The sequence below is a fragment of the Arachis ipaensis genome, chromosome B02 (assembly GCF_000816755.2).
Source record: "Arachis ipaensis cultivar K30076 chromosome B02, Araip1.1, whole genome shotgun sequence".
Lineage (NCBI taxonomy): Eukaryota > Viridiplantae > Streptophyta > Magnoliopsida > Fabales > Fabaceae > Arachis > Arachis ipaensis.
The window spans coordinates 25,128,046-25,143,642 of NC_029786.2; the positions used below are offsets into that span (position 1 = coordinate 25,128,046).

Here is a 15,597-nt window from a genome sequence, read left to right on the forward strand (position 1 = left end):
ATATAAACTTAAGTAACAAATAAATATTAAAATTTGTATAAGCACTATCATCAACTTAGGAGATACATTTTCGCCAGTGTCGCAGAAAATAAGTGCAGGGTTCTAATACGTGGTGACTCACCAGCATCTCACTTCAAGCGGAAAGACAATGTCAACAATTCGTAGAGTGCAAGAAGACAGTATCAACAATCCCTAAAATACGAAAAGTACAAATTATCATATCCATGTTTAATTTTTTACTGCGCCTCTCGTATGTCCATCACCAATAATAAACTAATATAATAAATAATTTCTGGTGAAAATAATCTCTAACTTCTATAAATATGCATACTTAATGGGATTTTTTTAAATAATAATTTGTAGTGTTTTGAATAAAATGCATCAGATCTCTTATCTCGTTTACAATGTAAACGAGATAACATTACACGTATTTTGTTTTCATTACAAACGAGATAAGACCACATAGAAATGAAGTGTATATATCGTTTACAGTATAAATGAAATACGTATAATATTATGTCATTTGTACTGTAAACAAGATACGTAAATAATTATGACGTTTATACTGTAAACGAGATAGATAAAGATAAATTTTCAGCAGCTATAAAAGGATATGCAATCTTTTGTATTCTTCACAAACATTTCACTACTTCTTGTCTACCTATTTCTTCTGAAAATAAACAAAAATGTCTAGTAGTAGTGGATATTTGGTTGTAAGTGTATATCCAAATTGCCGTATGAAAGATAGTGATATTGGGGTGTTATTTGAGTGTGAGAATCCATTCTGTTGCGTACCTGGTGAGTAAGTTCTTTGTTCGAGGTGAAGAGTCTGATATTGAGTAGCATTAATGGTAGCGGGATAAAAGAGATCAGAAGGATGGTGTATAGGTTGCTAGCAACGATGGAAAATGAAGTTTTTCGGTTTCGTCTGTTTTAGCTCCATGGCGACGAGTATGTGCGCCTAATGTTTGACATCCATGGGAGAATCATGGCAAAACAAGTGATGGAGCTTTCTGTGGAGGTTGGTGACATCGGTGGCGGTAGATCTGGCTCGTCAGACTTCGTCCAGGATGACCCACCTCTCGCAACGAAACCGCTGCACATTGCTAGTTCGGTGGAAGACATAGACATTGACGGTGAGGACTCCGACGATGAGTATGTTGCGGATTGCAATGAGAGTGGTTCCTTTGAGGATGATGATGAGGAGAAATTTGTACTAGAGACCCGATTGAGGCATCACGTCGGTATCTTCTGCCTTCCCCGCACCCAATTCCAGCTTTGTCATCTGTACCCAGTCACTGCGCTACTTGGATCTGGATGCGATGCAAAAGAATAATCCATTTTCCAATACGGGTAAAGACTATTACAACATGGACGGTGGTGTGGATTTTAGGGTTGGCCACATATTCAAAAGCAGAAATGCAGTAATGCAGGGTGTGAAGAATTACAGCATCCGCAGAAGTACTGAATACCGAGTAGTGGAGTCGGATCGATTAAAGTACCATGTGTGTTGCCAATAACATGCAGCAGGCTGCCCTTGGAGTCTCTATGTTTCTCTTTGACAGAATCTCGGATACTGGTAAGTTGACGTTTCATTATGTTTTGTATTCTCAATTGTCATTGTTATGCTTGTTGTATCTGTTAACCACGGTTGTTCTATTTCATTAGGGAGGTGCGTAGGGTGGGAGGAGCGCACACGTGTTTAGTATCCACTATGTCACAAGACCACCGACAGTTGGATAGTAGTCTCATCTGCTATGTCATCCTCCCGTCGATACAATCCAACCCATCCGTCAGCATCTCTGTCTTACAAGGTGCAGTTAGGCAAAGCTATCACTTTAAACCTTCGTACAGAAAGGTCTAGATGGTAAAACAAAAGGCGATTGCGCAGATATACGGTGATTGGGAGGAGTCATACAATAAGGTGCCGAGGTTGCTACAAGCCCTGCAGAGTTGTTGTCCCGGAACAATGTGTGAGATCAGTGTTGTACCATACTATGATGGGCACCTCATGGTGCGTGATTGCAGCATGTTTGACAAGGTATTTTGGGTCTTCCCTACGTGGAGGCTTTCAAGCATTGCAAGCCGTTCTTCCTTATTGATGGCACACATCTGTATGAAAAATATGGTGGTGTTTTGCTTATTGTAGTGGCACAAAACGGTAATAGGAATATCCTTCCTATAGCCTTTACAATTGTTGAGTCTGAGATGACAGAATCATGATCTTTCTTCCTTACCAATCTGAGGCAACATGTCACCATACAGAAAGGCTTATTGATTATTTCTGATAGATCTCAAGCAATCAAGGCAGCACTGAGAACTGATGATAATGGCTGGCATCCTCTTAGAGCGTTTCATGCTTCTTGTGTCCGGCACATGGCAGCAAACTTTATGTTTCATTTCAAGTCTACTAAGGAAAAGAGGTATCTCATAAATGCTGCTTATAGTCTAAGCAAAGCTGGGTACAAATGATACATGGATGCATTGACGTTGTTGTCATGGGAGATGGTGGATTGGGCTGGTAGATTCAACAAAGAAATCTGGCTACAACACTGCGATGGCGGTCGCCGATTTGGACACATGACGACGAACCTCTCCAAGTTTTGAATTCCGTTCTTAAGGGTACACACTATCTACCGATATCAGCCATCGTGATGCACCTACGAGAGGCTGCAGTAGTTGTTTGTCAAGAAGGGATGCGAGGCACATGCACAACTAGTGGCGGGTAATCAGTTTTCACAATGGCTGAGCTACTATTAAGAAGAACAGATAGGAAATATCGAAGATGCACATCACTCACTACGACACATAGGCTTCTGTGTTCCTGGTTGAAGAGTTGGAGCCTTTCAAGGGTTGGTTACAGGGATCGTTCCGTGTTCGCCTGACGGTGGGAACGTGTGACTGTGGCTTTTTCCAGTCACTGCATTTCTCATGTCGTCATGCGCTTGCTGCCTGTGCCGCCGAGAATATCGAATAGGGTCCATATGTCCATCCGGTGTACACACAGCAAGCTGTGTTCAAGGTGTACGAGTTGAAGTTTCTGTCGATACCAGGTAAATTGGTCATACCCGAAGATGTTGTCCAAACCAGCAGACAGACGAGGCTTAGTTTACAGTTGTTACTTTGTATATGTTTGGCTTAGGATTTATGTTTGCGTAGTTCATGTGTTTATGTAGTACAAGTCTTGGTTGAGTTTGTGCTATTTTTACTAAGGATATTTTGTACTCCAAATTTGCTCACTTAAAGTTATCATTTGTACTCCGCCTATTACGTTTTACATTGAACTCTAAATATTAAAGTACAAACCATAACCACATTGACATGAAACATGCACAATACGAGAAATATATAACATAAATATTGTTCCAAAATACAACTACTGGTAATTTATCAAAATACAACAAAATATAACTATAATATTGTTCCATGATACAACTGCTGATAGTTAATCAAAATACGTCAAAATATATTAATGGTAAATATAATATAACAGCATACAACAATCACAATGATTTCGTCAATGGTAATCACCCGAAAAATAATGCCGATGGCCGATGCCACATGGCGGTGTCACATACTGAGCAGCGAGTCAGAAGTGTGTGCGGGAGTATGTGCCAGAACCTAGGAAAATGTGTAGGACCCAAACAGTGGTGGACTTAGGAGCAAACGAATGCTGGTATGGCTGACCCATGCTTTGCTCCCTACCTGTGTGGAACTGTTCCGCGATGCGCTGCATGGTAGGATGGTCAGTGGTATGAATATGGAAAGCCTCCTCAAAATATATCTCATCGACCATCGATGCCTCAAGGCGACTGCTGGACGCACCGAGGTCATGCCAACCAAGGGGGCAACATCCCAAGCATCCCGACCAACCTGTGAGCATGACCTAGACGACGAATATGGTGGAGGAAGGGGTGGTAGTGGTGGAAGAGGAGGCAGCGAGTTGCCCTGATCATCTGGGATATCACCGTTCTCCTCCTGTCGGTGATACTTTGCCTCCTCCTTGGACTCCACATCCAAGCACTCTCTGCTGGGCCTAACCTTATCCCTGCAGCTTCCTGCAGCACCTCCACACTCTCTGACATCCCTCTCTTGCCTGGTGGCCCTCCGGGTGTTTGGCCAAACCACCTTGGCCCGCCTATGACAGTCAGGGACATCCTGGGGAAGGTCTTAGACATCCCTCGGCTGGCTGGCAGAAGGCTACACATCTCCCGGTATCCAACAGTCTGAGATCATCAAGCACATCCTGTCCCAACAAGTGTCTAACGCGGCAAGCCAGTCGATACCAATCCCGATACTCCCGCGTCGGTCGATAGTCCAAGCACGGCTGAATGGATATCTGGTGTCCCTCCCCAAACTGATCTTTCCACCGGTCATATCACTCACGAAGGTTGGTTGGCCACCAGACGTCCTCGCCCTGCCCTATAGTAGTCAGGAACTTGTCGACATTGATCAGGTCCCCTGGCATTAGCTGCTCACCATTGAATTGGCGCTTCACCCAATTGGCATGGTAGAATTCAACTATGCTGAAGCAGACGAGGGGGACAACAGACATCCATGTCCCCCACTCTGCCTCTTTCTTCAGTCATACCGAGCAGATATCCTGCGGTGCAGAGTCGTCGTACGGCATCCACGTGAACTACAATGGACGCAGTGAAAGAATGATCAGTAACAGGTATAATAAAAGTTTGAGTAATCTATGCAACTTAAACCCAATAAAAGGGTAACTCGCTTACCTCATTCCACAATAACTGATCCAACTCCTGACGCCATTGTAGGACTCTCTGCTCGTGCTGGTCCCTACTCTGCTGTGTCATGCCGATCAACCTGTGGACATTTGCAAGAATAACCACCATTCAGTTAATCTGTCATAATATTGTTATGCGAAAAATGAAGAATAGTAAAACGAAACTAAACAGTTGCCTTGCAGCCATAGGGTACATATAAATTTGTCGCTCAGGTGGACACCACTTAGGAAACCTCTGGTATATTCAAGATACCAGCAAAGGAGTATACCTGGCGATGTCCGTGGTGGAGTGATGTGTCGCAAAGCATAGGGAATGGTACGTCCATGCTAGCACCGCAGATCCCAAGATAGAGATCGAGACCTCTAAAAGTCGTCCAGTAGTGGGAGCAACCGGAGATGAACCTGATTATTGGACTTATCAGCACCTCGCATACTGTCGGAGGGTGGCTAGATCATCAGTATCGGGCAGCATCTATTGGGCACTCTCCCGAAGCCATGTCAGCTTTAGGGAGAAAGACTCCTTCCTCTGCGCTCTCTGTTGCTAGACTACAAGAGGCCTGACACCGAATAGCCGCTCAACCAACTCCTAGGCCCCGGTCCTGTACCATGTATGGAAGTCACAAAAGCAACCACCCACGGGCTCTCCATTAGCGCAGTCCGAGGTGGTATGCAACGTCCTGTAGGGTGATCGTGCACTCATCCAACAGTAGGTAGAAGGTGTGGGTCTCTGGACGCCAACGCTCAACATATACCGTGATTAGGGAGTTGTCGAATACAAAATCTCTGAGTGGCAATGCATCGCTGAACCCATCCTCTCTCAGGTACGGGACAATAGTGTCCGGTGGTGAGATTGTGTGGCTCACTCTTCTGGAAAGAAGTAGGCGAGACCTCTAGTAAAAAAATAAAAAACTGAATAAAAAATGCGTAAACCTATAAAGATATAAAAATTTCAACGTAAAACACTCTATCGACAAACGTATACATAACGAATTAATTTGACTTATAAGTAAAATCTTAACAAATAATTACAAACATTTAAATTATAAATTTATTTAAATAAAAATATTTAGTAATGACTACACTAATAAATGTCTATTTTATTTAATTTAAATAAAATTATTTAGTTAAATAGTGAATAACAAAATTCATTTCGTATCTCCTTCGTAAGTTAGATAAAATAAAAATATTTACTTGAATAACCAACAAATACACCATCAACTTGATAACTTAATTTAAGTAACAAAAAAAAAATTATTTACTTAAATATTTAATAAATAAAAACATAAATATTTTGCTACTTAATTAAGTTTATTAGAAATTGTTAATAACCTAAATTAATAACTAAATTAATAAACTTATGCTTAATAATAACATAGATTAAAGAAAAATAAACCTAAACAAATATTTAACTAACAAATCTATTTTAAAGTATGTCTAACATCATATCTTAGCACTTAAATCATTCTTAACCATATATTCATTTGTCTAACATATACTGCATACGACCTCTATAAAAGTACCCTAAGTATGGCAACATATCTATACTTTAACATAAACATAAAATGAAAAACAACATCAACCTCAAAGTCGGTTGTCCCTGTAATATGCCAAGTCGCGTACAGTCTGTTAATGTCTCCATCGTGATTATCAGCACGCGCCATATTCTTTAAGAAATTCAAAAATATGATTAGAAAATGATAAAAGTGGGAGAAAAAGTCAAAAAATAGAAGTGAAAAGCTCTTAATTAAATCTGCGGACGAGATGTATATATAGACATCCTCACATATAAATGAGATAAAATTATACGTATTTCGATAAATGAGATAAGGGCTTTACACAATATGCGTACAAACGCGATACGTCCACGTCGTTTCGTGTAAACGAGATAAGAGATTCGACGCATTTCGATAAAAAACATTACAAATTATTTATTTCGGTAAATAAAATATTTATTTTATTTAAAAAAAATCTTAATTAACGGGATTGTTATTTATATCAATTTTAATTAAGTGCTCCTACGGTAGGAAAGTAGAATATGCCAGTTTGATGCTTAAATGATAAAATAAGATAAGCAGTGTTAGTTATAAAACTCTGCTAAAACTCAATGCAAACAATTACATGTAACAGTAAAAGCGAAAAGCAAAAAGAGTTGGTATACATGATAAAAGTTTGAAATACATTTTAAAAAGGTGCCAAGTTCAAGTTTTTTTTTTCTTTTTTTTTTTTTTGGACTCCTAAAAAGACTTTTTTCATAAAAAATTTTTAATTATCTTTGAAAACATATTCTAAATTTCTAATATTGGTAGATTGATCTCTTGACCAGTATCAAACTCACCAAAACTTTAATTAATTAAAAAAATGGTAAAGCTAAATGGGTTATTTTTTTATAAAAATCACCCAAAAAAGAAAAAGCGAGGGAAACTGGACCATAGGCTTATTTGTCCATCGAAGAAGCACGAGAGTGGAAACACGGAAATGTGAAAAGCAATTTAATGGCCGAATTATTAAAGGGATTTTTTTTTTTCTCTAAAAAAACAAGTGTTGTTCATAGAAAAGGACATCCACTCTCCAAAAAAGAGAAAAAGAGAAAATAATCAATCTCAAGGAGACGCCATTCTAGTCCATGAAACATGTAAATCGAAAACAAATTGTGCCACTCAGTTCGAAAAATTAAAGGGTAAAATATTTTTATCTTTAATGTTTGTAATTTTTTTAAATACTTTTAATATTTAATTTTATTCTCTTTTATCTTTAATGTTTTCGGTTTATGTTAAAACTATCTTTAGATATTTTTAATTTTTACTTTAATTTTTTAAATAGAATTAACATTTATGAATAATTTTGACGCGAAAATATTAGAAGTGAAATTGAATAAAATTTTAAGGATATTTTTGAAGAAAAATGGCAAACGTTCAACTTAAAGACAATTTTTGCATGAACAACTTTTGTTATGCAACCATTAACCACTTTTTGTAGAATTGCAGATCATTCTACAAAAAATTGGTGCATACTGCATACAGAAGAAAAACAAGCAATACAAATATTGTACCTAATCACAATTGTATTTGGACAAGAATTTGTGAAGTCTAATTCTTTTTCGATATAAAATGATGGTGAAATGTGAATATCATTCCGTTGTCGTAATATTTTTGAAGATTTTACATCCAGTTTTGGAGGATTTACTCCTAATCCTTATTCAGTTGGTAAGAGGGAGCTTCTAGTTCAATTCACGTGGTTGCACATTCTTTAGCATCAGTGACATCTCTTTTTTTTTTCTGCAAAAGATTTGAATTTCGATATTGATATTGCATTTAACATAAGAAATAAATCACACATACATTTCTATGGATGCTAGGGATCTAGATCCAATAGAAGAGGCACTTGGCAACAATAGTAACGTGTGTTAAAGACCTTTAGGCTGTGTTTGTTTATAGAGACAGAAACATAAAGACACAAAATAGTATTTGATAAAAGAGATATAAACAAAGACAATATGTCTAAAAACACTGAATTAGTATATTTTGTATCCATCCTGAAACACAAAAACACTAATAAGAGACACAACTTATTTTTTATTTTATTATTTTTGTTAATTTTTCATAATTATATTTTTAATTATTATATTTTTCGACTCAAATTTTTTGAATGAAAAAAAGAGAATAAATTGAATTTTCATAATTTGTTTTAGTTTATCACCAAACAAAATATTTTATATTTTTATCTTTTATGTCTTATTTTCAATGTCTTATCTTATCTTGTTCTCACAATACAGCCCTAATGATAAGTGGTAATAGCAACAAAGATAAAGAGAATGTTGTAGTGATTAGACAAGCAGGTCATCCAACAATTTCAGAGACACGACAATACCCTCTTACTTCTCAACTGTCTCAATCTTGATGCCAAGATTCAACAACAAGGAAGAGGGTAATCTTACTTCTATCCCAATTGAGTTCCAAATTGGACAGTGTTACCAAAACAAGGAGAAAGTCATGCTCAATGCGGAGAATTGTAGGATATGTCATGGGATTGAGTATACGGTTTTGCAACATCATGAGCCTTACACTTATCCTTACACTTGCCATAGGATATGTCATGGTATCTAAATTGACATCTATCGGGAATATTTTAAACTTCTCTTAAAACCAGGAATGAGTAACAATATACTTATCCTTACACTTGCCAGAAAGAAGTTCACCAAGTAGTTATTGGAATCAAGCACATGTTGGCTTCCAGTTGGGCATCATCGACCTCTTAAAACGGAAATACTAAGAAGACAAAAAAACAGTCAGAACTTATTTTATTTAACCTTAATTAATTGTCGTAACAATTAATTAATGTTAAATAAGGCAAGTTATAGTTATTTTTTATTAATTTTTTTTGGTTATCAAACATTTTCGTTCAAATGTCACCACTCAATAAATACACTAATATGAGCCTTGTCAATTTTGAACCAATAATGCTCATGAAGTCTAGCAGCATGAAAGTGAAAAATGATGTGGCCATGTAGAGACATCGATCTTTTGCTACGCCTAACACTTATAGTACAACCAGTCAGTTACAAATAAAATAAAATAAATTTTCATATTAAAGCATATACATTATTATTTAAAAATTTGAATAAAATGTTCTATAAAATTATAAAATGTTACAATGTAACCAGGAAAAAAAATCAATTACAAAGCTCATATAATAAAATTGTAACACCTTGTTCACATTATTTCCCTAAAATTGATTCCCCGTGTTTCATTCAGACAATTTATATTGATAACAATTAAATATATTTTGACATGTATTATAATATAAACCAATCATATCTGTTCTACTGATAATCTAATATAATCTCTTCTAACTAACTACCTATGACTTCAATAATATAGCAAAAATAGCTTAAACAGATAATTATTTGACTAACCTCTTTTTTTTTTTTACCAAAGATAGAAGACTATGCCATTTGAGTTATGGGGAGACTATGCCATTTGAGCTATTACTCATTGGCTCTAAAATGCTCCCAGCAAGTTTCGAACACGGAAGCTTCAGCAAGGAAGGTGCGCTCCTAGCACCACTTGGGCGCTACCCTGATGTTAAATTTGGAAAGATAGGTGACTCGAACCCGCAATCTCTTAATTGAGTATGGGGACTCTATGCCATTTGAGCTATTACTCATTGGCCTATTTAACTAACCTCTTCGTCAATAAATTCCACACGTAAATAATGCCATTTAATCGGTATAAATAATATAGATTATGATTATCCGATTATCCACCACGTTTTTCTCTATACTATTTCTCTCTCTCTCTCTTTCCTTGGTGACAATGGAGTCGTCTTCTGTGTTTACTAAATTGTGGAGATATGATATGATACTAACCTGCAACAATTTACATAAATAAAAAACCGATCCACACATTTATAATAAAAATTGGTTTAGGAAAATATGATAATACTGATACCATGTTATTTTATATGCTTATACTTTCCACTCATTATTGTGTATTCTCTTTGAAGAGGGATCCCCATTCTAATATTCTATCATATGATATTATATTATTATGTGATGAATTCTAAATATACAAGAATGAATAATCTTAATATTATGTTTTAATGCATAATCTTAATACTATTTCCTATATATATCTCAAACTCTACTCTTATCTTTAAATCCGATCTCAACCTAAAATCTCACCACACGGAAAGGACCAATCTATAATTATTAAAGTATTAAACACTTGCTTTCTTCTGCTTCTCTAACACACCCAAAATATCATCACCCAACAACTCTTCACCCCTCAATCATGTGTCCTTATCCCCCATAGCGCTTAGGCTAAATTTAGAAATGGCAAACGGCCGAAGTCTCTCGGACCGATCCGCGTAACTCATAAAAAAAAAGTGGAATGGATTGAAAATTTAAAATCGTTATAATTAAAAAGTATGACTAACCTGTACTACCTAATTTGTAAGTTTTGTCGAGTTTTGACAGGCGGGCGAGCTTTTCCAGCGATAGGGGTGGAGTTAGATGAAATATTAGAGGGGACCAAAAATATTTATACAATAAAATAAAATTAAAATAAAATTTTAAAAAAAACTAAACTAAAATTTATATATAATTTATATATAAAAAATTAAAATTAAAAAAAATTATTGTCTCTTTTTCTTTCATATAGAAGTGGCAAAGCAGGCGGCCCGCCCTACTAAATCCCACTTAAATACGAGGCGAGCTGGCCTGCCAAACTCATACGGGTTTGGGGTGGCAAATGGGTCGAAACCCGTTAGGCCAGCCCATGTAACTCGCTAAAAAAGGCGGGCCGGATGGAAATTTGAAATCGCTATAATTAAAAAGCCCGCCTAACCCACACTGTCTAATCTACGGGCTTTGATGGGCTTTCCCAACGAGGCCGTCTTTTTTTTTTGGAATTGAAGATGTTCTTTATAAGTTATTGGATTATGTTCTATGTTTGATTGATTTGAGACTCGAAGATGTTTAATTATATATTTTGGACAATGTTTGTTTTATTGTTTACAATGTTAGTTTTATTATTTTGTTTCAAAAAATTTGGTTGATGATTATATTTATTACATATTTAGAATTATGAAGACTTTAATTAGGGTTACAATATGTACCCTATCTGCGGGTACCCAACCGGGTCGGGTAGGGTTGCCAACCCTATCCACAGCGGATAGGATAGGGTGCGGGTAAGGTTCTCGTGCAGGTCGAGTAGGATGCGGGTTGAATCTCAACTCTACCTGACCAGCACATATGCTATATATGTATATATTATATATGTATATAAAAATATGTTTCAAGTGGATGTTGAACTAAAGACTTCTCACTAAATGTAAAAGATCCTTAGTTACTAAAAAAATGGATAGAGTTACAGTTGGGATATTCTCAACCCGCGGATAGAGTAGAGTTTATATACAAATCTCAACCCGTGGATAGGAGTAGGATTAGATCCAAACCCTACCCTACCCTATCCATTGTCACTCCTAACTCTAATGTTTGTGAATTTAAAAATTATATTTTTTATGCCTTTAAAAATTATAAATTTATTAAAATAGTTGTGAAATTATATATATTTTTAATATTTAATAATTTATTAATTAAAAAAAAAAAAGAAAGAGAATTGATGGGCTATGTGCCAACCTACCGTTAAGCGGAATGGAGGAGAATTCAGAACTGTCTCACTAGTTGGGGCGGGACGAATTTTTGCCGGAGTGGGGCGGGCTAGACCCCTATCTAAATTGAAAAAAACCTTTGGAAAAAAAAAATTGACATTGTAACAGGAATTATTCCCGAATCACATTAAAGGGGGATATGCAAAATATATTTTTTGGTTGTTTCAAGTCAACATATCATTTTCCAACTATTATATACACCGGTTCTTCAAAATTCTTATTACTCAACAAATAATTGTTCTTGACTTATCTTATTGCCTAGATTCCTTAATAATTTAGAAACATAAGGTATTATTAAAATTAAAATTTATGTTAGAAAAAGTGTGGACACCATAAAAGATTGGTAAGACCATCACCCATTAATCCCATAACAAAAAAGACTCCTAAATTCATATGGTACGCATAAAGTAGCGCAGCTGAATAGGAAAATTTTGATTGTCTCCGTAGAAAGTTAACTCAATTATTGAATCTTTTTAGAAACAAATATTCCCTGGGAGTAGACAATAACCCATTAACCCCCCACTTGGTCATATAATACAATTTACTAAAACTAGAATTAGTTTTGTACAAGTGGTCACATACCTTGTATCTGCATCTATAAAATATAATAACATTAATATAAATAGCAGAGACCTTTTTCTAAGTGATACGCAGGTTCTACATCATCATCGTATCGCATCATATACCATAAACCATATTGAATACATCTAAGAAACATAACAAAGGCATAGATAAAGAATCCTTTGGTCACTTATACCAAAGGTATGATTGTTATGATTATTGATAATTGATAATTTCTTATAAATGATCAGAACCGGCTCTGTTCGGATTAATAATCGCTTACAATCAAAAGCTTAGAAATGCACCGGAACACAAAAAGAACCAGGGCATTCAGTGAGCTAAAAATTGCTAGTGCTATATGTAAAATGTAAGACGCACATTTTCTATTACAGATAAAACACTGTATGGTACAAAGTTAGAAAAAACAATCATAAACGCACCATACTAGCATTCCTAATAATAACAATAATAGTATTTTCTTTTTTTTTTTCTTCTCTTTTAAATAGAAGTGCCTAATCTTCAAGTTAACATAAGATCATTCCCTCCCAGATGAGGGCGTAGGCATACCCGGACTTCATGCTCTTCAGGTCCTACCCGATGCTTTGGCACCATGATCTCAAGTGCTGAACCTGGCCCATCATAGTATGCTTCAATGTTGGCATCTTCAGGGATTCTCGTCGAAAGAGGGATCTCACGGACGAACTCACCGGGAGGACAGTGCTCCGATGATGGATCTGTGAGCTTGAATGTCCTGTCATGCCTCTTAATGAACGGTTTTCGCGATGTGCTCAAACAAGAAACCTTTATGATGCCATGAGTCAGAGTGTTCCTCCAAGAAACTTTCACACTTGGAAGATCTACAAAGGGCAAGCTTATGATAATTAAATAGCCTTGATCATCTTCATAGATCGTTTTCGCAGCAGTAACAGGTCCATAGACACTCTTTATCACCCCAGTAAAGTCATTCAACCAGTTTGGCTCGTTTGGGGGGTGCATCTCTATATCTGGAATCCGTTCAGCTGGAGGATTAACAGCCAAGTAGCATTCTTCATCATTTGCATGTGGGAAGAAGTCCTTCCTCTTTTTGCTGCTGACCGGAGATAGGTCCAATCCATCTCCATTACTGTGGTTAGACAAATGAGTTGACAAATTCAGTCCAGATCCATTGAGCAGTTTCTTAGGGTGTGAATTCGGAGCACCCTTGATTGGGGCAGGCGGCCTCTCAAGCTCAAAGTCTGTGTTGGGAAGATTCCTCCATGAACTGAAATCGCTTGCTTCAGGTGGGATTGTGAAGTTCAAATCTCGTCCAGTGAGTTCCATCCACCTCTTCTGATCCTCCTCATCAAGGACCATCAGATTGGGGGATGGAACAAGCTCAATGCCATGAACACACTGAGGGTTAGAAAGCCCTCTATAATGCTTCCTCTGCATCCTGTGAGACCGCACGAAACCCTTGTCAACACTGAACGGGAATGGGCGCTCCCCTTGGCGAGAATGCCCATTCATGAAACTCCTCAGCTGCATTTTACCTAGTGCATTCTCGGGCCTCTCCTTGAACACCCACATGTACATATTCTCCATGTCATGCTGAACCATGAAGACATCAAGCTTGAGATCAGACTTGTCAAACCCTGAAACACCATTGCTATCCCTGACAATCTTGGCCTTAGACTTATCATTCAAAGAGGGCTTAAAGTAAAAACTGAAGAAGAACCAAGCACCCCATATGCTGTCGACTCGCTTAGCACACTTCCTTCCGGCTGCTGCAGCTTTGGGCACATTAAGAAAGCTCTCGGTCTCGTACCCTTGCGTGCCAAGACTGACATCCAAGATATCGCAGGGATCAGAGTTCCAAGAGGGTGGGGGTGGGCTGCGCTCGGCGGAGAGGGGCAGGTTGATATCCGGCGGGCGTGAGAGTATGATTTGGCGATTCATCTCCAAATCGAGTTCCTCGTGAGAAGATGCACTTGAGTCCATTGACAAGAGCGTTGAGGGGTGGTGATTCTCCATTGACAAAGAAACGAGACAAGAAGAATCGCCCATGCTACCTCATCATTTCCCTGATGAGTTCTATTGCTGGTGTTGTGTTCATTTTTGCCATTCCCAAAAACAAATTCAACAAAACAACCTCATAAACACCTTCATCATATCAATCCCCACTATATCTCCCCTCCATCAAAACCCTAGATTTATAAAAATTGAATTGACAGAAAATGGAAAAAAAAAAAATCAACAAATCCAACCTATCCAACAAAACAAATAAAAAATTCTGTAATTTTTTTCCTTTTCTTTTCCTTCTTCCTTAAGAATAAATAAATAATTTGAACATATATCTAATAAAATAAACAGAGCGAACACAAATATATCTTCTATACTTATGTATCTCTTCAATCTCAGCGAGAGAGGAAGAGATTTTAGGAAAACGCTATAGGAGAATTAAATTATCTAACCCTAATATTGCACGCATCTCCATAAATCCTCCAAAATCAGGTGAAAAGCACTGAATCAAAACCATCAAATCCATGAAAACTAGAAATTGAAAAGGCGAGCGAGAGAGAAAAGACCGAAGAAGAAGAGAGAGATCGTCAAAAGGGTTTACCTTTTGGGATAAGCATCGGAGAATCGAGAAGAAGAAGAGTAACCTCCGTAGCCGACGATGATGCTCTTCACCATATCATCGACAACCATGTTGTCAACAACCACTCTCTCCCACAATATTTTCCCCTATTTTCTTTCTTTTTTTTCTTAATCAGAATAATATTATTTTAATATTTACGTTGGCGGAAAATAAGAACCCTAATTTTGTACTTCTTGGTTAGACTCGTCAAAAGTGAACGAAGAAGGAGAAGAAGAAGAAGAGCAACATAAAATCTACAAAGAAAGAAAAAGAAAAGGGAAGTAGTGAGTGGTGATAAGTGATCAAGTGGAAAAGGAGATGAGACTTGAGCGGAAAGAGAGAGAAGAAAGGGCGTCAGTGAGCGTCTCATTAAAAGGACGGGCTCGCAGGTTAATGCCTGCACTGGATACCACCACTTTTTTGGACCACCGTTTGCTTACGGTGACGGTGTATCCTTAACTCACTTCTCATCTTACCTTTATTCAGTGTGTCTCTCTCGCTC

The 15,597-nt window shown here is 37.2% G+C and overlaps 1 protein-coding gene across 3 annotated transcripts; it reads right to left on the reverse strand.

Annotated features, from left to right (window-relative positions):
• Nucleotides 12,702-15,503, reverse strand: LOC107625149. Of its 3 annotated transcripts, none has more exons than XM_016327728.2 (2): nt 15,078-15,503; nt 12,702-14,554 (listed from the first exon to the last, which is right to left on the reverse strand). In XM_016327728.2, the coding sequence occupies exon 2, from the start codon at nt 14,519-14,521 to the stop codon at nt 12,998-13,000; it is 1,524 nt and encodes a 507-aa protein (XP_016183214.1). In that variant the 5' UTR covers nt 14,522-14,554; nt 15,078-15,503; the 3' UTR covers nt 12,702-12,997. The 3 variants fall into 3 exon arrangements, with proteins under 3 accessions (XP_016183214.1, XP_020971350.1, XP_016183213.1); XM_021115691.1 differs by having other exon boundaries at nt 12,702-14,978; XM_016327727.2 differs by having other exon boundaries at nt 12,702-14,661; nt 15,078-15,501.